At 46.2% G+C, this 24371-nt stretch overlaps 1 protein-coding gene across 1 annotated transcript in view; it reads left to right on the top strand.

The window, feature by feature from the left end:
• Positions 1-24371, top strand: part of ttll7 (tubulin tyrosine ligase-like family, member 7) — a 126442-nt gene that overhangs the window by 75357 nt on the left and 26714 nt on the right. The window contains exons 13-17 of the mRNA XM_079506225.1: positions 5945-6080; positions 10024-10110; positions 13063-13357; positions 16167-16471; positions 22517-22651. Of these exons, the coding sequence (XP_079362351.1) occupies positions 5945-6080; positions 10024-10110; positions 13063-13357; positions 16167-16471; positions 22517-22651 (958 nt within the window). The remainder of the gene's footprint in view (positions 1-5944; positions 6081-10023; positions 10111-13062; positions 13358-16166; positions 16472-22516; positions 22652-24371) is intronic.

Raw genomic sequence — 24371 nt, 5'->3', positions numbered from 1 at the left:
AGGGAGAGAGAGTGGAACGGGAGGGAGAGCTTGCAAACAGCAAGAGCGATTTGTGACAGTAAAAAGAGTGCAAACAGGCAGATAGAGATCGGAACGGATCGGGACAGGAATAGAGAGATTGTGACCGAGAGAGATAACAGAGACACTAAGTTCACTGAGGCAAGGGTTTCTCAAATGTCCAAAACATTGTTACCCTCTTTTTGCCATTCAGAAGTACTGTGTGTCCACCGCCTCGTCCCACTGTCAGCCTCCCCGCTCCCATTTCTCTCAACTATATAAGTACTTCAGAAGCAAGGACCTGTTGGTGGCCATGGGGCTTTAACTCACTCCGTGCCGCGTGACGCCTCCTGGCGGCTTTCTTTAATGTACCCCATTGCCACTGACGCCTAAGGATGCCTTTTTTAATATCAATTAATTTGGGTGCTCAGCTGTGTCTAGTTTCCCTGTGTAATACTCCGGTTTCGCTCCGGTTTTCATTTCCGGAAGTGAAAAAAAACGCTGGCTTATGCTTGCTATGGGACGGAGCATCTTAGAACGTAAATATCTCGGAATCGCTTTTTAGACCAAAATGCAAGCTTGGTTTGCGTCTGGTGTATCCAAACGCTAGTATTTCGCTGATCAAAAGTATGTTGTGGGTGTATTAAATGACAATCCTGGGACATGTTAAATAGCGCATTTTACTTCCTGACTCAGCGGTTTCCGGCCAAAAGCCCTTTCAACATAAGGGCTCCTCCCGTTCACTTACTATACATGGCACAAGCGCAGTACGTAAGCCACCACTAGGTGGCAGTCAATGAGTTAATAGTCATCTTACAGACTGAGCAAACACCGACCTTGGAGCTGCATGCCTCGGCAACTCTTGCCCCTGATTCGCCACCTGTCCTTGGTTCATTGTTAATTTCCCTTCGCTCCCCGAGTCATTCTCTTGATTTCTCCATACACCGCCCCCTGCTTAAAGCTGCAGTACACTGACTGCCCCTACCAAGGCCATAGAGGGAAAATACAATAACAAGATGCTGTGCTTGGGCTGCAAAACAAGCTCTTTCTCTCCCCTTATCCATTTCTCTTTCCATCTCTTGACTCTCTCCCACACACAAGTAGTCACACAAGTACCCATTCTCATTCTCTGCACAGTCTACACTTTCAACAAAATCTACAGTTGATTTAGTTGACTAAAGCTTATGTAGGTATAGGCATGTAACAAATACGCCGCTCCTCATTAGAAGAGTTCCCTTTAATAAACGTATTATCCAGCCATTAGGCTAAAACGTGACCTAAGTACAAAGACGCCAAAACAACAAGCACCCAGAGGTCAGAGCCTTGTTGATTCCCGAACATTTAATAAATGTCTGCCAAACCATTATCGGGAGTGACACACTAAAATGCATGTGCACACACACACGTGCGCGTGTGTCTGTGCGTGTGCGTTTGTTGGATATGTGTTGAAAAGAGCATTAGAGATTGAAAATACTGAATTTGTGTAAGAGAAATTACAATTTCGGTCATTTGTTTGGAAAATTATTTTTGTGTTTAAAAAAATCGTGAATAATCGTAACATGAACCTAGTATCGTGATTTGAATAGTGTTGTGAGTTGAGAGAATCGTTATACTGTAGGTAGTGGTTGAGGCATTACATTTAGTTTGACTCGGTTCCACAGATAAATATTGTGAAAATAGCAGATCTACAAGCTCACAACGTCTCGCGTTGCAAGGCGTTGTGATCCACTTTCTTCAATTATTTGACAATGTGACCACTTCTTATATAGTATAGTTTTTTGATTACTTTTGATGTGGTGATGTTATTATTTGAGGCATTAAAAAGGTAATTAAACTGTCGTTAAACTGTCCCTTCACAGTCATCTGGACACCCCCCCCCCCCCACCACCACACGCACGCACGCACGCGCGCACACACACACACACACACACACACACACACACACACACACACACACACACACACACACACACACACACACACACACACACACACACACACACACACACACAGGTTGAGAACCACTGACCTCCTCTTGACTGTGGGAGGTTGAATCAGAGCTCATGTGAAGTACGGTCACTTCCTTCCCCTTCCCCTCTGAATGGTAGCCACTGCCAGACAGCCATCAGACAGGCCCGGGTCTGTCTGGGGCACGGCTAATAAAGACCACTCAGAATTCAAACGCCGCTCCTCATTAGAAGAGTTCCCTTTAATAAACGTATTATCCAGCCATTAGGCTAAAACGTGACCTAAGTACAAAGACGCCAAAACAACAAGCACGCAGAGGTCAGAGCCTTGTTGTTTCCCGAACATTTAATAAATGTCTGCCAAACCATTATCGGGAGTGACGCACTAAAATGCGTGCGCACACACACGTGCGCGTGTGTCTGTGCGTGTGCGTTTGTTGTGAGGGTTAGATTTAGCCCATTTTGACCTGAGATCAGATTCTAAAAATGTCTTCTACATTCTGACAGTTTTCTGAAAAGGCTATATTTCTATGTCAGTCGTTCTTCGATTTTTCAAAAATAGCAGACCTACAAGCTCGTAGCGTGCCACTCGGTGGCGCGCTATGAGCTTGTAGATCTGCTATTTTTCAATAGCTAAAGCATAACATAACGCTAACACCAAAAGGGGTTCCCGCCCAAAATGGGTGATATTTGGGAGTTTGGATATTAGGTCACATTTACACCTTGGACTTTCAAATGTGATGTGCACCTGGATATCTTATCTGCATAACGAGCGATCCCACGCTTATGCATCCATCGGACTTTGACCCCCAATGTGAGCCAGATCATCTCCCGACGTTCTGATTTCAATGTTTAAGGCATTGACGTTTTTCCTTATCCAGATTAATATATACAGGTCACATTTTGATCTGAGGTGTAAATGGGGTTTCAGCAACTGGACAATGAGGGAGGACAAGGTGCTGGTACAGTAGATTAGAGGTTCTAAACCCGTGGGTCGCGACCCCTCAGGGGGTCGCCAAATTATTTTGGGGGGTCCCCAAATTATCTTTTAAAAAAAAAAGAAAAAATATTTTTAATCAACTGAATGGCTGGACAATGGAAATGAAGAGTTTACATACCTACACATAGTACATGCATACACTTTCCTTAATGATTATATCTGGTTTCAGTATTCATTTATGATTTGTATTGGGGGTGGGGAGGGGCTGGGGACCCCCGGAAATGCTTTGGCCATGTCTCGCGACCCCCGCCCCGGGGGTCGCGAGACATGGCCAAAGCATTTCCGGGGGTCCCCAGCCAAAAACGTTGAGAACCCCTGCAGTAGATGACACACTAGGTGTGTGGGGGGGTTGTACTGTATGGGTGACTCAATGACCAAAACGTTCAAAAAGCAGAGGTGCAATGAGCGCCAGAACACACAGTCACTGCTTCCTACTGAACAGCTGATCTTTCACTTTTGAACCAAGTGAATAAACCACATGATACATTTTAAAGAACTTGCTGCATGGTCTGTCCCCTCCTTTCATCGTAACATTTACATTCAGTATTTCCCCGGTTTGGAGGGAGACCTGTTCCACAATTCTCAGAGCATATCTTGGAGAAAAAAAGTATTTGGAACACATGCTGAACCTTAAATAAAGAACAGAAAGAAGCATGGCGTCGGTGCAGAAACTGGGCCAGCGGAAAGAACTGGAATGATTTTGCAGTTCTCTTCAGAACCTGATATTGGTTGTGTTTTTATTCAGACAGTCCAACATGTATGTAATGTTCAAGTGAAGTATATTAAGGAAAGTTCACTAATTTATAATACAGTTATTTATAGTCTGTGTTCTCTCCCTGTTGAAGGAGACAACAATATACTGAATAAAATACGTGTATCCAGATTAGAACGATAATTGTAAAACGTCTTTGTGTGAGGAAGACACATGTACATAATATCACACTGCCTGCCCTGACTACAATCTCAGGCTAATGTGTAATTTATACTTATGCCGCTCGTTTCTTGTGCCGAACATAGACGATCTACAAGCTCTATGTATTATCAACACATCACAAAGTATAAATCAAAGCTTAAAACGAGTCAGGAGTGCACAACCTGTAATGGAACACTGAAAACGTTTTTTTTTTACGGATTATCTACATATCTGCCAGCCGCAAGCACGAAAGCGCCTTTACATTTCCTGCAAAAGTTACACACATCCAGTTTCACCGTTTTGTATGTTTTTAAAGAGGAGGCTGGACCCTGTAGTAGACGTTTTAACTCCAGCCGCCATCTATTAACACCATATTTGGAGTGTGGCTCCATCCTAACATCTGTGCAGATGCCAGAGGTACCGCACCACTTTATTTTCCTTCTGCGCTGGTCATTGTTTTAATTCGATGGCCGGCGTGATGACTGGGCGGCTATAGTTTGGAGATGTATGGGTGAGATAAGCAAGCGGACGTTTATGCGTTTTTCTAATCCCCGCTGGCTAAAGGTAAATACTGGACACTGTGGGTTTAGACTTGGACGGCATAGAAAGACCAGGGGAATGACAGACAGACAGACAGCAGTACGGTGAGACATGTGGCATGGGGATTTTTATCTACACAGCCAAAAGTGTTCATTAAACTCTATACATTTTTCCACTCTTGAGTTAAATAACCACTCCGGATTTTGTTCTGCAGAACTGAACACTTCCTCTTCTCCTCTAGGCCTATTTCCAAGCTCCCGTTTAATTCCAAAGTTATGGAAAAATGCGCCCTGGCCCAACTGATGCCCCATCTGAACACCCATGGCATCTTGTTGTATATTTATTGAACATAGTCTACTGTGAAGTTAAAAAATAATAATAATAAAAGAATACTATAATAATAATAATTTTCCTACTACAAGGAAAACATGCACATGTACATATGATACTCTTTTTCTACTCTTGTTTGCTCTTTTTTGCACTCTATATTCTATTTTGTTTGCTGTGTTTTGCTGTTTTGATGTCGTATTATATTTTTGCTGCTGCATTGTCTGAAGGAAGCCAAACAAAAATAAGTTTTACTCTTATGTACCTGTACACAAGATGTAACAATAAAGCACAACCTTGAACCCTTGAACCTAGAAGTGTTCCAGTCTGGGTACAAAACCCTCCATAGTTTGCAGTGGCAGCTCCCAAGCTTTGGAATGAGCTGCCTCTGCACATAAGACAAGCCCCCACCCTCCAGGTGTTTAAATCACGCCTCAAGACGTATCTTTATTCTTTGGCATTTCCAAGCATAGTATGAGCTGGTTTTGATGTTGAAAGTGACACTGTGTTATTTAAATGTGCTATATAAATAAAGATGGTATGGTATTAACCCTGTCCCTCTCCCCCTTCCCTTTCTCTGTCGTCTCTCTGCACTACTTTCACTTCTCTCCTCGTCTCTCTCTCTTTCCCTTCTTGTCCTCTTCTCTATGGCCACCTGCCCTTCATCACCCCTCTCGTTCTCTTCCTTCTCACCTTTGACAAAATTCTTCCTCTTCCTCCTCCTCCCTCTCCTATTGTCTCCTTCTCATCCGCTATATAAATGCACCATTTACCATCCATGACTCTCCCTCACTTCTGTTCCTTCTCTCCCCTCTGCTGTCATTGTTACACCTCCAATCTTCCTCTATTTCCTATCTCCCTCGCTCTTCCTCGTCCGCTCTCCTTTTCTCCTTGGTCAATATCACCCGTCTCTCTCCTCCTTTGTGTTTCCACTTCTCCCTCGTTCTCTTGCTGACCACCTCTCTTCTCCTCCTTTCTCTATTCTTATATCTTCACCTCTCCCACCTCTCTATCGCTCTCTCTCCCCTCTCTCCCACTCTCATCTCTGTCGGTCTCTCCCCTTTTCTGTCTCTCTGACTCCCTCCTCCTCTCTCTATTTCTCCATATTTGTCTCCTCTCACGCTTCCCCTCCCCCTCTTTCATTCTGTCTCGCTCTCTATCCCCACATTTATCCTCTTTCTCACCCCCACTTCTCTCTAGACGCATTTACCCTCCAGATGACAAGCATCTTTTGGAGAAGTATGAGAGTCTGCTGTCTGCTGCCTTTCAGACCTTCCTCGCCGGGCGAGCCGCCTCACTTCAAAAGGAAATGAATAATCCTCTGAAACGAATGAAGGCACGTACCTGAGACCAGCACGCACGCACGCACGCACCCAAACAATACAGTTACATAAGCACGTGCAGTACATATAGATATAAAGATATGTGTGGACAAAAGCACACACATATAATAAGCGGATTATCTGCAAGCACGCGCCACATGAAGGTGACGTATAACCACAGAATATTACATGTACAGGTTACATACACAGATACACGTGTACGTACTGTAGATAAACACACACATGAAGATGCACACATCATAAACAGACACCTGCAGACAAGCATTAGGGCGGCTGTGGCTCAGCAGGTAGAGCAGGTCGTCCAATGATCCATGGGTCGGCGGTTCGAATCCCGGCTCCTCCTGTCCACATGTCGAAGTGTCCTTGGGCATGACACTGATCGGTGTGAGCTTGCCACCATTGGTGTGTGAATGTGGGAAGTGAGGACGCTGGCGTCGACTGTTCGCCGCTTCACCTCCCAATGAATGAATCAATGTAAAGCGCTTTAAAATGCAATTCATTATGGTGTGCATGTGTGCAGAGTCACAAACACACACACCTAACTTGGATTATGTCCTCAAAACAGGAAATAGGGGCACATATAATTCAGTGTGTGTCTCCTCCTCCTTAACATTTGTTAGGATGCCTTCCTGTTTCTGACAGAATTCTCTCTATCTCACCCTCAGTACAAAAGTACTTATCGTGTTGTGAACATCTGGTTTGCAAATCAAGCCAAATCCCACACAGACACATTTTTGTTTCTCTCTGCTTGCGCACCTTCCTCTTAATCTCTTAATCTTCGCCCCAACTTCTTTCTACCGCTCTGGCTTTCACGATCTAGTTCTTTTCCCCCGTCTCCTCTCACAAGTTTGTGGCTCTGCGAGTTCTCCTTGTTTTTATTTTATAAAGTAAGCTTTTCAGAGTTGATGAGTTACCTTGCACACTGCCAAACCCTCTTTGCCATGAGTGAATTTTTAATACAACTTGCAGCAACGCGTCGAGCGCACTGATTTGAACTCGCACGCACGCACGCACGCACGCACGCACGCACGCACGCACGCACGCACGCACGCACGCACGCACACACACACACACACACACACACACACACACACACACACACACACACACACACACACACACACAGAGAGATTTGTGGCCATACTTTGAGATTATGTGCACGTTTGTACAGACAAGTGTATGCACATAAATGATGAGGGCTCTCCGGTATACCAGGGATATACGCAGCTAGCTAACTTTGAAGGTATGAAAGTATGAAGAGCCACTGAGACAAGGAGAAGTGGATTTCCATTCTCCGCTGTTCTTCAGGAGACAAGGGCAGAAGATGGACATGGCTGGACTTTGTTTCAATATTGATTCTCTCACAGTTTTTGTGTATAAGAAGAAAGTTTCCCCCAATCAATCAAAAAGATATGCTCAGTCGCTGCGCACAAATGCCCATTGAGAGACGGAGGATGAGTTGAATGCTAATAAGAATGATGTGGTGCTGTAGCTATTCTTCCTTCACAGTAAAGGAATGATGTGGTGCTGTAGCTATTCTTCCTCCACAGTAAAGGAATGATGTGGTGCTGTAGCTATTCTTCCTTCACAGTAAAGGAATGATGTGGTGCTGTAGCTATTCTTCCTTCACAGTAAAGGAATGATGTGGTGCTGGAGCTATTCTTCCTTCACAGTAAAGGAATGATGTGGTGCTGGAGCTATTCTTCCTTCACAGTAAAGGAATGATGTGGTGCTGTAGCTATTCTTCCTTCACAGTAAAGGAATGATGTGGTGCTGGAGCTATTCTTCCTTCACAGTAAAGGAATGATGTGGTGCTGGAGCTATTCTTCCTTCACAGTAAAGGAATGATGTGGTGCTGTAGCTATTCTTCCTTCACAGTAAAGGAATGATGTGGTGCTGGAGCTATTCTTCCTTCACAGTAAAGGAATGATGTGGTGCTGGAGCTATTCTTCCTTCACAGTAAAGGAATGATGTGGTGCTGTAGCTATTCTTCCTTCACAGTAAAGGAATGATGTGGTGCTGTAGCTATTCTTCCTTCACAGTAAAGGAATTATGTGGTGCTGGAGCTATTCTTCCTCCACAGTAAAGGAATGATGTGGTGCTGGAGCTATTCTTCCTTGCAAGTAAAGGAGTGCAGACATTGTGGACTTTAGCCTGATTTATACTTCATCGGGTTGTAGGCCTAAAGTAGACAAGCTCACAACGCATCCCATACTGCGTAGGCGGCGGGTTTGTATCTACAGCACACTCAACCACTTTAAAACAAGTATTGTGTTTTTTGAAGATTAGTTTTTTTTGGCTTTTGTGCCTTTATTGATAGTTACGGTGAAGATGGACAGGAAAGAGGGAGAGAGAGAGACATGCAGCAACGGTTGTCATGAACGGGACTCGAACACACAACGCGCTGTCAGGCCAGAGCCTATATTATGTGGCATGCGCCTCGACCACTAGGCCAGCAGGCGCCCCAGTGTGTTTGTGTTTTAGACTCGCTTCCTTGGTGTCACACCAACGTGATTCAAATTTACGCTTTAGTATACAACTGCGTATCCTAAAAGCATATTTACTGCTTTTTTCCGTCTTTCCACGTTTGGTTTCAATGGTAACGACATGGAACATGGAGAAATGGAAAGAGACACACGAGCGAGCGAAGGAGAGATGGTCCAGATTCTACCATATGTACACGAGGCTCGGGGTCTTTAGGAGGTTAAAGCCCCTCTTCCCCTCCTGTGGGGCCGGCTGGCTGCTCAGCCCAGGATCAGGGGCCCAGGCATGCCATGCCAGCACTGCTTTGGCATGCACACACCGCATGCACGCGCACACGCACACACTGCATGCACGCGTACACGCACACACTGCATGCACGCGCACACGCACACACTGCATGCACGCGCACATGCACACCGATTGTATACTGGAGAGTTGAGGCATGCAAGTGGCTTTCATTTAGAAAAAAAAACATGCATGCACGCACGCACGCACGCACGCACGCACGCACGCACACACGCACACACACCACTATATAGCAGTTGGTCATGTGGGAAGGTCTATAGATGACCGTGTCTCTAATCCGATACACATGCGGTCACCGGCCACTTCTTTTCATCTGACAGCAAGAGTTGGACTGGAAGGACGTAATGCATGGAGGAGCACGCTGTCTGACCTTGTTCCACTCCCTGCTGAACAGGTGCCCTTCCCTGAGCCACCTGTAGGCGTTGCTAGTGCAGTGACACTTCTCCTTGTCCTGTGTACCCTCCAGCTCGGCCAATCGCCTTCGCCGGGGTGCTGCGCTCCGGCCAAGCCAGATGCAACCTCCTAGTCTCTGTGGTGGTGGGCAGGAACTCTACCCTTGCGCCACCCCCAGTGCCGACAAAACAACTTTAATCACCCTTTCCCTGCATTTCGTCTGCGGCCAAAATGGCCACCGTTCCAGCATATTGGCTATGAAGCACAAGGCAGGCATTTTCAAAGACCGTGCGCTGCCAGGGAGCAAGGCATGTTCAGCCAAGGTCTTTGTATTATCTGGACCTGGCATATGGCACAGATGTCCAGAGCTTATGTGATGTGATGTCAAAGTTTCTTCATCTCTTTTTCAACTTTTTAATTTGTTTGTGCTCTTGTTTGTTTGTGTGGCAGAGGATGTAAAAGCAAACTGCCTTTTAATCATCACTCAGTGTATTTAACATCTGACTGTGCCTCTTAACTCTTTACTGACGCAAATTACCTTTCGATTGGATCCAAAATGGATGCCACCCTCTGCCAGTTTCTCATTTCCTTTGTGCTTTTCTGTGTTTGTTTTTGATTGTGTATTTATGTGTGTGTGTGTGTGTGTGTGTGTGTGCGTGCGTGCGTGCGTGTGTGCGTGCGTGCGTGCGTGCGTGCGTGCGTGCGTGTTTGCGTGCATGCGTGCGTGTCTGTGTACATGTGTCTATTGTGCAGGAAGAGGACATTTTGGATCTGCTGGAGCAGTGTGAGCTGGACGATGAGAAACTGATGGGAAAGTCCTCCAGGCAACGAGGCCCCAAGGTGGGAGAGAGAGAGACAGAGTGTGCGTGCGCGTGCGTGTGTGCATGTGTGTGCGCCTGTGTGCGTGTCTGTGTGCATGTGTGTCTGTGTGCGTGAGAGAGAAGAAAGGTGGACGGATAAAGAGGCCAAATGCCTCCAGGGAATTAAGAAGAGAAAAAAAAAAGTCAGAAGGAAGGGTGTCAAGGAGGAGAGAGGCAGGTAGTATAGGGAGATGCCTGGAGCTAATGCCCAGGGAGTACGTGATACAGAAGGGATGGAGAAAATCAGAAAAGGAGCTGGCCCATAGAAAAGACCCAAGTCCCTTAGGGGACAGCTGTCAGGCTCTCTCCCCCTCCCCTCTCTCTCACTCTCTCTCTCTCTCCATCCTCTCTACAGCCCCTCTCTCTCTCCATCCTCTCTACAGCCCCTCTCTCTCTCTCTCTTCCCAAGTCTGTCACACAACACCTATACGCCCCCTCCATTTCCCACGACAGCACATTAGTCCCTCCATCACCTTCCTCTCCTTTCACTCCCTTATACCCCCATCCTTCATCCCCTCTCTCTCTCTCTCTCTCTCTCTCTCTCTCTCTCTCTCTCTCTCTCTCTCTCTCTCTCTTCTCTCTCTCTCTCTCTCTCTCTCTCTCTCTCTCTCTCTCTCTCTCTCTCTCTCTCTCTCTCTCTCTCTCTCTCTCTCTCTCTCTCTCTCTCTCTCTCTCTCTCTCTCTCTCTCTCTCTCTCTCTCTCTCTCTCTCTCTCCTCTCTCTCTCTCTCTCTCTCTCTCTCTCTCTCTCTCTCTCTCTCTCTCTCTCTCTCTCTCTCTCTCTCACACACATCAGCATCAATCCCTCAGCCTCTGGAACAGTCAAAGTGTGCGGTTAGGGGACCCGACAGGGCAGTTGAGTGCTGCATTTAGGCGCAGGCCTGAGCCCTTCTCACACAATCAAGCGTTGTCCAAATTAATTCGGTCCCCGTCATTTCCAATGCCGTCAGAGTGTGAGCGAGTGGCGTGCAGTGAGCGAGTGGTAGCAAGTGTGCGTGTGTGTGTGTGCGTGCGTGTGCGTGTGCGTGTGTGCGTGTGCGTGTGCGTGTGCGCATGCGCGTTCGTGTGCATGTGTGTGTGTGTGTGTGTCAAGAAAAGGCAATGGCGATAGATATAGATGGAGAGAGAGAGAGTAGAGCTGGTGAGTAAAAGTGGATGGTGCCCCAGCACCCCCCGCCCCCCCCATTCCTCTGACAGATAGATTCACTCCTGGGGGTTTAGGCGCTCGCGAGCCATCTGGCGAAAAGGAACAAAACGAGGGTACAAACGCGCGGAGGGGGAGGAGGGAAGCCAGGCGATTAGGGAGCGCGGCGCTGAGGGTCCTTCGTTATCGACGGACAAGCGTTCAAAGTGAGCGAGGGAGAGAGGTATATCGGGAGCGAGGGAACGCGGTAAACGGGGGGCCATGGGGGGAGAGATGTATAGGGAATATGCCTGGCGGCCGTCTTCCTTTACCTCCCTCTTCTACTCTTTAACTCTGCTCTTTTTAACTTCTCTGTTACCCTGTGGCTTTTTCCTCTTGCTTTCCTTCTCCACGTCAAATCCCTCTCAGTCTCGATCAGTATCTGTACTTCTCACACGCACACACACACACACACACACGCGCGCGCACGCACGCACGCACGCACGCACGCACGCACGCACGCACGCACGCACGCACGCACGCACGCACGCACGCACGCACGCACGCACGCACGCACGCACGCACGCACGCACACACACACACACACACACTGTGAGTCCATCTTTCGGTCTCACCAATCTATTCACAGCTCTCTCCCCCTCCATCTGCGCAGCAGTGACTGACCGTAGTGATTATTGGTGAAATTTTGTGAAATTATACCAAAATAGTATAGTTTATATAAGCATGCAGTATACATTATTGAGGGAGTCATTCAGTTTAATTAACACCCACACACAGTTAGTGCGTGCGTGCGTGCGTGCGTGCGTGCGTGTGTGCTCCTGAAATAGGCCTCATTTAGAGGAAAGGTGAACAGTTGATTGGGGTGGCCATATCAGCTTGGGTACAACATGGGTGTTTCCTGTCTCTCACTCTCTCTCAGAACTCCTAAAAGGTCATGCAGGATGGTGATTGAGTGGATGGAATGAACATGTCTCGGTTGAGGGCTTAACCACCATTCATATATAGGTCACATGCACGCTCGGGCACATACTGTAAGCACGCACCATATATATTTTAATTGATTGATTGATTTTCTTTTCATTTGACCAGGCTGGTCAGTTAAGGGCATTCTCGTATTCATAATGATGGCTGAGCATGTGTGCAGTGTGTGTATGCAGAAACCGCTTTCATAGACAAACTACAACGCACGCAGGCACGCACGCACACACACACACACACACACACACACACACACACACACACACACACACACACACACACACACACACACACACACACACACCCGTGTCACCTCTAGCTCTCAGAGACAGATGGTAATTGGCTGAGGGTGAAGTCAGGTTGAAGGTTGGATCTGAGGTGGTTGACATCAACTCACCACCTCCGCATGCGTGCCTCTGTGTGTGCGTGTGTGTGTGTGTGTGTGTGTGTGTGTGTGTGTGTGTGTGTGTGTGTGTGTGTGTGTGTGTGTGTGTGTGTGTGTGTGTGTGTGTGTGTGTGTGTGTGTGTGTGTGTGTGTGTGTGTGTGTGTGTGTGTGTGTGTGTGTTCACGCCTGCCTCCTCTACTGTATGTGTATGTGTATGTTGTGCACCTTTCGTTGGGTTGCATATAATGTGTATTTGTTCTGTATCTGTGTGTCTGCATGTGATTATGTGCCTGTGCAATCTGTATTAATATTATATTCCAGTGTGTGTAATGTATGCTGTGTGTGTGTGCGTGCGTGCGTGTGCATGTCCATGCGTGGTTGAGTGTCTCCTCACCTCATATCTAACTACTTTATGTGCGTGGCAGCCTCTGTCCTCCATGCCAGAGAGTGGACAGACACCCAGGAGACAGAGACCAGACTACCTGGGTGACTTCACCACCGGGAGTAGTGCCGACAACTCCTGCAGCTCTTCCGAAGAACGGGAGGAAGAGGAGGAAGAGGAGGAGGAGGAGGAGGAGGCGGAGGAGAGCGGAAGAGAGGGAGGAGGGATGGGTGGTATTGGTGGTGGTGGAGGAGGAGGAGGAGGAGCAGAGAAGAGGGAGAAGAGAGTTTCCTACGACCTGGCTGACGACAAGGAGAAGAGCTCGGCTGAGCGCTCAGGTACAGAGACACGACATGCGTGCGAGCGCCGTTGAGTTCTCCGACTACAACTATGACGAGAAATGAGGAAAACTAAATAAGAACAAAGATACCGTGTGATGACTAAAACTAATACTAAGGATATTACTAAAGACAATTTTGCCAACAAATAAAAACTAGACTGTTAGGGAGGGACTAGTGGAGAAGAGATCCAGTAGAACTATAAGACAAGATATTTTATAGGGAAGGTCAAAGAGTGCACCTTCATGATGTCACTGATCACATGACCAGTAGACCTCCAGTTCTAGGCTAACAGAAAGGGGGGACTTTTTATTATTTCCACACAACAACAAACAACAGGAGGTAGTACACCAGTAAGGGCGAGGTCACGCTGAAACAACAGAGCTTCTTAATACGGCACAGTTGAGAAGCAGGAGTTCAACTATTAATCTGGTGTCAGTGAGGCAGTGAGTAGAGTTGCTGCGTCCATATATGCAGATCTAGTATGTCAAACTATGTATGGCTATCCAGGGTTTGATGAGGTCATTGTCGTGATCTTCATATATGGAGATCCAGGTGATGATAGTCAGCTTCACATACAGTATGGAGATCCATGTGTTGTACCAACTTGGTTCATGTGCAAGTCTGAGTCGCGTCGCGGCGACCACAGTGGTTGGACTGACCACCATATAGGGAGATCTAAGGGTCTCCATGATGTCATGTGAGGTCACGAGGGCTGACATACGGTCGCAATATTTATTAATGACATAGTTCAATGTTGAAATGAGTGGTATTCCCTCTTGAAATGGCATGCACACACTTTTTTTTAATATATACGTACCATAGTTTTAATTCAATTTATATCTGCACCTGCCTACTGGCACATGTACACACACATGTACATACATGTGGTGCAATGCTGTGGGTTAGGCCTAAATTACAGATGTTGTTCCACTCCATGGATATTTGTTTTTGTAGTTAACAAGATAAAACAGTCTGATTGATGATGATGATGATGATGATGATGATGATGATAGACTAACATGGTGGCATGGTGTGGTCTCATGTTGCAGAGGAGTGTAATCAGGGTTGGCGTAAGGGGGGAGGGTTGGGGGTCCTCAATGATTCAGAGGGCTTAGATCTAAACAGGGGCTCTGGAACATACCAGGCTGAAATAATTGGCATCGGGGAAGCTCGCCAATGGCAAAAGACCCCCTTTTCTTGAATTAATGCCATCATCCAGTTCCTTATCTCAAAAATACTGGTGATGTTGGAGTGTTCTTAAAGGCGCTGTGGCGTACATTACAATGATCAGTGTTCCATACTGTACCTCACTAAGACGGACGACCACCGGGCATTAGCTTGAGCTCAGTAGTCGCCATGACAGCTACTGTAACTGGCTAATCTTCAACCGTCTTAAGGCCCGGCCCCTGATACGCTGCAAGCGGCAGACGTGCGCATCGTCAAAGCACACCCATTGTTCACCACAGTTACAGCCATATATAGTCCAAAGAATGAGATGAGAAGAAAATGGAGAGAGAGAGAGAAAAGAGACTCCTCATTTCAAGTGAATGAACGTGAAATTATCTTTCCTGTATACTGAGCAAAAGAACCTGCTGCGCAGCTGCAGTGCTCACAAGAATCACAACAACATCCATTCATCTCTCTTCAGATAGAGGGGGAGGGTGGGGGGGGCACCATTGTACCATCCTGCCGCCAGTGGTGGACATACTGTAATGTAGAAAGTCCGGTAATCAAAATGTACTTACCTAAAAACTGTACTTAAATACTACTTGAGTACATGTACTTAGTTACTTTCCACCACTGCATCTCGTATCAAAAAGTGGAAAGAATGAATTCTCTGGTTAGAACTAGACAGAGACGCTACTTCTTGCTACTCCGAGGACTTGACATTTTTTTTTATCAGAAAGTGTGTGACAAAGAGAAAGCTGTGATTAGGAAGCAATTTTGAAGAGGGTTTACGTGTGGTGCGTGTGTGTGTTATGCTTGGACCTTATCTATATACTGAGCTACCAGAGGGATTCTGGGAGTAAACCCTATAATGCGCTCCATTTGGCAACACGCGACTCTTGGAAGGTTTGATGCCAGGTCAGCCAGCCACACACACACACACACACACACACACACACACACACACACACACACACACACACACACACACACACACACACACACACACACGCAAGGGCACAGTCGGCAAAGGGCACACTTGTGTATCCAAGTTAGTGCTCTCACACTATTACAGACAGTGTGTGTGTGTGTGTGTGTGTGTGTGTGTGTGTGTGTGTGTGTGTGTGTGTGTGTGTGTGTGTGTGTGTGTGTGTGTGTGTGTGTGTGTGTGTGTGGCGTCTGAAGTGCCATGCTCTTTAATCCGTCCCAAAAAGCGGGCAGCCAGGACCGACTACTGAAATGCATAATGCCAGTCATTAACCACACGCACACACACACTAGGTCACATGACACTGTTCTATTGCCGCACTTCCTTTCCAAAGCTGCCTGCAGACTAATGGAGAGGGGGAGGGGGGTCAGGAAAAAGGGAGATTGACATAGAGATAGTGTGGGGAAATAAATAGAGAGGGAGACAGATGGATGGATGGATGGATGGATGGATGGATGGATGGATGGATGGATGGATGGATGGGCATGTGTGATGGACGGAGGAATAGAAAGACGGAGTAAAGGATCTCTCTCTCTCTCTCTCTCTCTGTCTCTGTCTCTGTCTCTCTCTCTCTCTCTCTCTCTCTGTCTCTGTCTCTGTCTCTCTATCTCTCTCTCGCTCTCTCTCTCGCTCTCTCTCCTCCCCACACAGGGCGTGTGCACTGGAAACCTCCAATCAAGTCTCTCAGAGCCTGCCCCGCCACCCCCTCCTCCTCTGCGTCGTCGCCCACTCTCTCTGGACCAATCAGACGCTCCATCTCCTGTCCGCGCTCCATCGCGTCCCTCACGTCGCCCGGCGAGGCCAGGGCGTCGTCCGCCAGGCCCCTCCCTCTCCCCCTGGCCACGCCCCTCGTCAGGCCCAGCTCCGCCACGCTGCGCTCCCATTCGCTGAGCCGCAGCGGCTCCGCCCACCGCGTACCACACAGCAACAGCCTGGGGACCATTCACTCTAACATGGTGAGCACACGCTGTGTATATACTGTATATATACACATACTGGGGACCATTCACTCTAACATGGTGAGCACACGCTGTGTATATACTGTATATATACACATACTGGGGACCATTCACTCTAACATGGTGAGCACACGCTGTGTATATACTGTATATATACACATACTGGGGACCATTCACTCTAACATGGTGAGCACACGCTGTGTATATACTGTATATATACACATACTGGGGACCATTCACTCTAACATGGTGAGCACACGCTGTATATACTGTATATATACACATACTGGGGACCATTCACTCTAACATGGTGAGCACACGCTGTATATACTGTATATATACACATACTGGGGACTATTCACTCTAACATGGTGAGCACACGCTGTGTATATACTGTATATATACACATACTGGGGACCATTCACTCTAACATGGTGAGCTACGCTGTATGTGTATACTACACATACTGGGAACCATTCACTCTAACATGGTGAGCACACGCTGTATATACTGTATATATACACATACTGGGGACCATTCACTCTAACATGGTGAGCACACGCTGTGTATATACTGTATATATACACATACTGGGGACCATTCACTCTAACATGTACACTTGTATATGTGCACAAACCTTTTCATGTCAAGGACCTAGAAATGAATATGTATTTGGCTGCATGCTGACCCCCATCAGAAACTATTTTGTGCCATTGATCGACCTCCATAAAGAAATATTCAAAATGTGAAAATAGCAGATCTAAAAGAGATGTAGATCGATAGATATTTTCCAATATCCAATGTATACAGTATATAGCGGTAGGTTTAAAATGGTCAAACTGATCTTAATGCCGTATTAACACAATTTGCTGGGGACCCCCTGGGATCATGGGACCCCCTCAAGCCTTGAAAGACAAGACAGGGTCTAACTGAAACAAGGCAGGTTCCAATAACGGTGCTGCTTCATGTGGCCAGTATTATTTTCAACAATAAAACATGAAAAAGCGCCCTTGGCTTCCTTCCTCGCATATGCACAAGAGGGACGCAGACACACACAGACACACACAGACACACACAGACACACTTCTTGATAGCGTGGGTCCTTGGAGCCACGGCGTAACAAACCAAACAATTATTCACAAACACTAACAGTACTTCATAGCATACAGTATAACGCCTGGTCTGACACTCACATATTATGCACGCTGCCTACTGTACGTCATTCAAGACAGTGGATTAGTTCCCCTGTCTGGGATGTCCAGTGTCATGTGGGCATTGGAAAGCCTCTAAGCAGGTCCTTAACACACTAAGACCTGCATGAGACCCATTCTACAAAATGATTTCTCAATCCTAGCCATTTTCTGAAAAACCTACTGTATGTTGCAGTGGTGCTCAAACATTTTCATGTCAAGGATCCACAAAATTATATGTATTTGGCCGCCAGCCCGCATCTCAAAATAGTGCGTCTCTAGTTTCAGAGACCTCCTCTTTTTCAAATATTTGCAGAAATGTTCATGATTTTTTTTAAAACAGTGCAAGCTTGAATATCTACAGTAAATATCTATTTTTGAATAGCAGATGGTCTAAAAAAATGCTTTTTTAGCTTCAAATCTAAAATGACACGGGCGCTCTCCCGGATGGAAGGGGTTAAGGACTCTATAGGTCTACTGTAGTCCTCTACAATGGTCCTTTATTACGCTGCCATCTGTTGCTTTCCGCCTGCCTCCTCCGCTCCCCTTCATCCACTGGAGTACAGGATGAAGGATGCTTTGGGCAGAGTGGAATGTGATGCAACGGCATATACTGTCTCACGCGCCGAATGGAATTGACTGGGATATATTGTGTACTCACAAAGGCGGCCGTACTGTATATGTGTCCAAGAATGTGCCTGTGTGTTTATCACACACACGCAACGCACGCACGCACGCACGCACGCACGCACGCACGCACGCACGCACGCACGCACGCACGCACGTTAATGTTCAACAATATGTACAAGGCGCTCAACGCAAACATCTAAAACGACAGATGCTTTAAAACATGAGATAAATTATACAGTGTAAAGTCTTATCCGCGCAGGAATAGCCAATTATTCAGATTCTAAATGAATCCTTAATTCCTTATACATGGTTTAATTCACAGCACCCTGCCTGTGACGCGCCTGCTCTCGTTTTGCACATGCTGTACATGAAATAGAACGGGGAATTAAAAAACCTGCATGCTGTCCAACCATCAGGCAGTTCATACAGTATCTGATGCCATACTGTTTCATCATCAATGATTCCATACCCTTTTCATTCCCGTTTTCCCCCGTTGTTCATTACTGTACGCTCAGTTACAGATACAGACCCATACGAGTCCAATTGGTTCCCAACTGTCAATCGTTTAGCTGGGGACCCCCTGGAACCCCAAGGACCGCACTGGGGGTCCGCAGACCCCACGTTGAGAAGTGATACATCATGAGTCAGCAACTTTTTTGAAATGCATGCAGCGCCATGTTTTTATTGTCTTCTAGAGATCACCGTTTCCCAAACAGTGGGTCCATAGATAACCCTTTTGACCCATTCGTGGGCCGCGGACACATTTGTATGGTTCTCTTCATTTTTGGTTTCCTACATTTTGTTTTTATTTATTATAATTTCAAAACATAATACAAATTTTACAATCCCAAAAAAGCTAAAGTTTTCATGAATTAATGAACATTTTTAATATTTTTCCAAGTTATTTCTTGAATAAATAAAATAGAAATCTAAGAAAGTATTTCTTAGATTTCTATTTTATTTATTGTTGCTCAACCTGGCTTCTTGTCAAAAAATTTGACAGGAAGCCAGGTTGCATATTGTATCTTTCATTATCCGTATCTTCAGAATTATCGGCTAAAGGACTCAGAGACTGGTATGAAATGCTCTATTGACTTTCATAGTTACTCATATATACTGTAAATATTGTGATTTTTTTGTATTATGATTGCAGGGAGGGAAGGTGTCGTTAGCCTGGCTAATTAGACAGACTCGGCAGGCAATTTATTTTTGCCAACAGCTGATTGGGTCTGGCTTATTAGCCAGGCTAAGGTGTCATACCTATGGACACTATAAAAGTGACACTTCCTGCTGTTTACAGCATGCGCTGACGAAGGCTCCAAGACGAAACGTGTAGGTTGTGCTGTCTGCTCTGCAGCATACTATGCCAACCATAAAATAATAAAGTGCCCTAAAGGACATGTCTGTGAGTGCTGGTATATTCTCTTCTTAGAGATTTCTTGTAAAGTTAACTTTCCCCCGAACGTGCACCCGGTAAGAATGTACAGAGACATTGAGACAAATTGGAGTCGTGCGGGCTTCCTTCCTTGCTTCAACCATGCCCAAGGTTGCCTACTGCTGCCATACATGATGGTATGAGGTGCATTTTTTTCTTCTTATGGTTAGTTTTATTGTTTTAGGATATTCTAAAAATCTACATTTTGTGTGGTAATGCATGCGTGCTTTCTGCTGCACGGTCTGTGTGTGTGTGCGTGTGTGTGTGTTTGTGTGTGTGTGTGTGTGACTGTGCGTGAGCGAGCGTGCGTGCGTGCGTGCGTAATGCGAAGAGGATAGATTTCTTTTCATTCGCAGTCGGTGCATTTGATTTATAGGTGGCACACACATATATTTGGCTTATTTAATAGCACATGCATACTCACACACACACACACACACACACACACACAGCTGAAGGGGTTGTCGGCGGCAAGGCGACATGCACCACTGAGGGATTCTTGTGTGTTGGATTTCCACTGGGGCGGGAATCATATTCATGGTGCTGTAAGGTACTTTGATTAAAGGCCCACCAAATCGCTCATGTTACGCACGCACGCACGCACGCACGCACGCACGCACGCACGCACGCACGCACGCACGCACGCACGCACGCACGCACGCACGCACGCACGCACGCACGCACGCACACACACACACACACACACCCACACACACACACACCCACACACCCACACACACACACTCACGTCTGCTGCTGTAGGCCATGCGCTGGCAGTGTGCAATTCTGTGACAGCATCTCCAGGGACAGAAGGCCATCCATTGCGGTGGCGAAAGCCAACGTGGAAAAACATAAGAGCCCAGGCGTGCGTTTCGCAAGCATTCATCTTCATTTTTCTTTGTTCTTCTATCACTGTGAGAGAACGAGAGAGAGGGGGGGGGGGGGGATGGGGGCAGGTGAGCGTGGATGCAGACACACATATCTATGTACTTGTCTCTGTCCAATGTACAATCTGTGTTCCCTCTATACATGTGTAAATGCATACATACAGTATCTGTCTACTGCTGTGCTATCCATTATGCTGAAGGGAATATCACTTCCAGTACTAGCTTGTGCTCAACTGGGCTGACCTTTGTCATGATAGACTCGACACATAGACCGAACGGTACACGGCAAAATCCCTCAGGATGAATTTAACTACTTTGAAAATGTAAACCTTTATTACCTTTCATAAACCTTAACAACGCTTGAATTTATGATAATGCTGTACCAGTAAACTGTGTATTCATGTAACGCTGACTGTGTAAAAATGTAACCGTGAATTCCTTTACTTTTGTTTTGCACGAATATAATAGTGTAATATTCTCTAATATTGATGACAGTCTATATCTTTGAAAGGGTATGACATTTTGAATTGGTGGATTGTCGTCAAATGCACTTCTTCTTAACGGGTTTCACTTTAAGCAGGTTGTTAATAAAAGTAGTCTCAATCTGCATTATAATAATACCATCTACCAAGCTGGACTACACAACAGCGTCTTTGCTGAAACCTGCCTCCCGTAATCAAGGTTATTGCCTCAACAGGAACAAGGAAGCAATTTCTTTAGACAAAAGCAATACCACAGAGTATATATTATATTGACAGACGATATAATGTAGCTATGATATTGCAGAGGATGTCAGTCTGCCTGGCATCTGTTGGAAGTTTTGAAACAGATTGAGATATTGGATGAGGAGGCCCAGTGGGCCGTGGAGAAGAAACCATGGAAAACTCAATGATGTTTTAACCCACTATAAGACCGGGAAAGCATTCGTGTAATTTTAGATTTTATTGTTTGCTGTTCAAAATTTGCAGATATACAAGCCCACAGCATGTCACTTTGTGCCGCACTATGAGCTTGAAGATCTGCTATTGTGAAAATGTGTGCAAAAATTTGAATATCATAAATGTTGCTTCTGGGGGTCCCTCCCTGGAACAAAATATTTTGAGATGGGGGTTGACGGTCCAATACATATACAATGTTGGGGGTCCTTGACATGAAAATGTTTGAGAACCACTGACCGCTGTTTTTCCTTTTTGTTGTTGCTGATGGGTTCCCAGATAGAAATGTTTTTTTCAGAAAACAGTTCTTCACTTATTTAATGATAGCACTGATTCAGTCTGTAGTCCCTTCGCTGCCTTCGGATGCAGCGGGGACTTTTATTTTGAAGAACCCAAAATGAACCGGAAGCAAAATCGGCTAAAGCTAATGTGGCTAGCGTTTTTATAAGTCATCGCGAGGTGGCGACGATTTAGCCACCGAATGAGCCGCTAATATATATCGATGTTATGATCAAAGTCAAACACCTCAATCTGAGGAAAGGATTCAGAGACAAAAGCGTATTCAGATCGTATTGTAATGACAGTGAACAACGGGGCATTTCATTGACGGACCACAGGCGAGCCGAGCGTTACCTATAGCGACGGGGACGCTGCTAGACGCTGGATATCAATCAGCGAGACCATTGGAAAAAAAAGACGTCATTAGCAGTAAATGAGTTTAATGGGCCATGGGCCGTGTGTGTGTGTGTGTGTGTGTGTGTGTGTGTGTGTGTGTGTGTGTGTGTGTGTGTGTGTGTGTGTGTGTGTGTGTGTGTGTGTGTGTGTGTGTGTGTGTGTGTGTGTGTGTGTGTGTGTGTGTGTGTGTGTGTGTGTGTGTGTGTGTGTGTGTGTGTGTGTGTGTGTGTGTGTGTGTGTGTGTGTGTGTGTGTGTGTGTGTGTGTGTGTGTGTGTGTGTGTGTGTGCAGGCTGATCCGGTGCTGAACCTAAGGAGTAAGGAACAGGAGTCAGAGCTGGTGCGTCAGAGCCTGGCCGCGCTCTCCGCCATGAGGATACGCTTCCCCGGCAAGACAGAGGAGGAGGCCGAAGCTGTACTGGATGAGGTGGGGGCGCTTTGAGAGTGTGTGTGCGTGCGTGCGTGCGTGCGTGCGCATGCAGGCGTGTGAGTGTGTTGATTTGGAAAGCAATTTTTGATTTAGTTTTAGTCATATTTTAGTCATCTGAAATGTTTTAGTTTCAGTCTAGTTTTAGCCGACTAAATATCACATGATCTTTGTCGACTAAATCTGCAGTTGATTTTTTTGTCGAAACCAAAAAACATTTTCCCGCGCCTTGATGGTGTCGTGATTTATTTGATTGAAAAAAGGTAGTCAATGAACATACACTATGCGGTGTATGAGTGTGTGTGGGATAAGGGATAACGTGCAAGAGGGGGAGGGTAATTACCTGCGGTTTGCCTCGACAGACTGTATTATAGGTTGATGACTGCTCAGAGTTGATTGTTCTGCTTATGAAACCAAGGCCACTTACCAACAATGTTAGACTTACCAACGTTTATTAGAATTTCGGGGCACTATATCTTCCTAATCTACCTCAGTAACCGTAGTGATGACCTTGAGACTAGACATGTCTTTTGCACACGCATCACATTCAAATGTTCCTCAAAACGTAAAAAGTGCATGTTGCGAACGGAGTTGACGTGGGTATCTGAAAACAATGCACACTCTCCAGCCAATCAGAATTGGGTATTCTCCGTGGTCATGGTAGTCCATGCGCACATTTTCTATGCAAGAAAAACAAAGAAAACCACACCCAGGATGGGAAAAGACAAGAAAGAAAGAAAAAAAGTAAACACAAGGCCGAACTGGAAGAAAAGGAGGAAAAAAAGTAAATCAAAGTGGTCAGTAAGTTATGCTCTGCGCAGAGAATAGCAGACCTACAAGTTCACAACGCATCGCGCTCTGCGACACATAGGGAGTTTGAAGGTTGACTATTGTCAGCGCGACACAGTCACGCGACAAAGCACCAATCAGGCTTTATCCTGTAGCTATGTGCAAATGTCAGGAGCAGGAGCGTGAGGTGTCCTCGGTCCTATCCCCCAGACGTCCCCTCGCTCGGCAGCCAGGTGCGGTCACTCTGCAGCGTAACTAACAGTGACCTCCTGGCATCTCTTCACAATAGCCCGTCCAGCCGGCCGCTGCTCCCATTGTCTTTCAAACGACCCCGCTGACGACTGCTCTGTCCAGCGCTATTCCCCGCCGCGCCATCGTATTAATCAATGCCTCCTTTATCCGTAGCTGGAGTTTCTTTTCTTTTGTGTGCGTGTGTGCATGTGTCGCACACAGGCACGCGCACACCACACACGCACACCCATGCTGGGGTCGTGAGAGACAATTACCGCCACACCTGTAGTGTTTACAAACCCTAATGAGGGCATGGTGGAAACACAGACGTGCACCTGCACCTGTAAAGCTTCTAATTTGCGTCGGGAGATGAGACGTGCTCGCCAGACACGGAGACCATATCTCTCACATTTCTCCTTTTGCTGCCATTTAAAGTTGAAGGCTAATTGGGTCAATGACGTGTTTGAGTAAGTGTGCACTTTAATTTTCACGTTGCATAATTCTCCAGGTAAGGGCAATGGTCAGAAAGAACGGCAAAGCGTGCAGTTAGTTTCCTGTCTGTCAGTCTGTGTGATGCTTTTAACACTTACAGTAAACCATATACTGTACTTACAGTAGTTGACCGGTATCCCCCCGGGCTCTATAATAGGTCTGCTCCTTTTCTCAGAATAAAATCTCTTCAGAGTAGAGACGCTAGGGT

The sequence above is a fragment of the Electrona antarctica genome (assembly GCF_951216825.1).
Source record: "Electrona antarctica genome assembly, chromosome: 7".
Lineage (NCBI taxonomy): Eukaryota > Metazoa > Chordata > Actinopteri > Myctophiformes > Myctophidae > Electrona > Electrona antarctica.
Note: the sequence above shows the minus strand (reverse complement) of the source record. Positions and strands in the feature narration are given on the sequence as shown.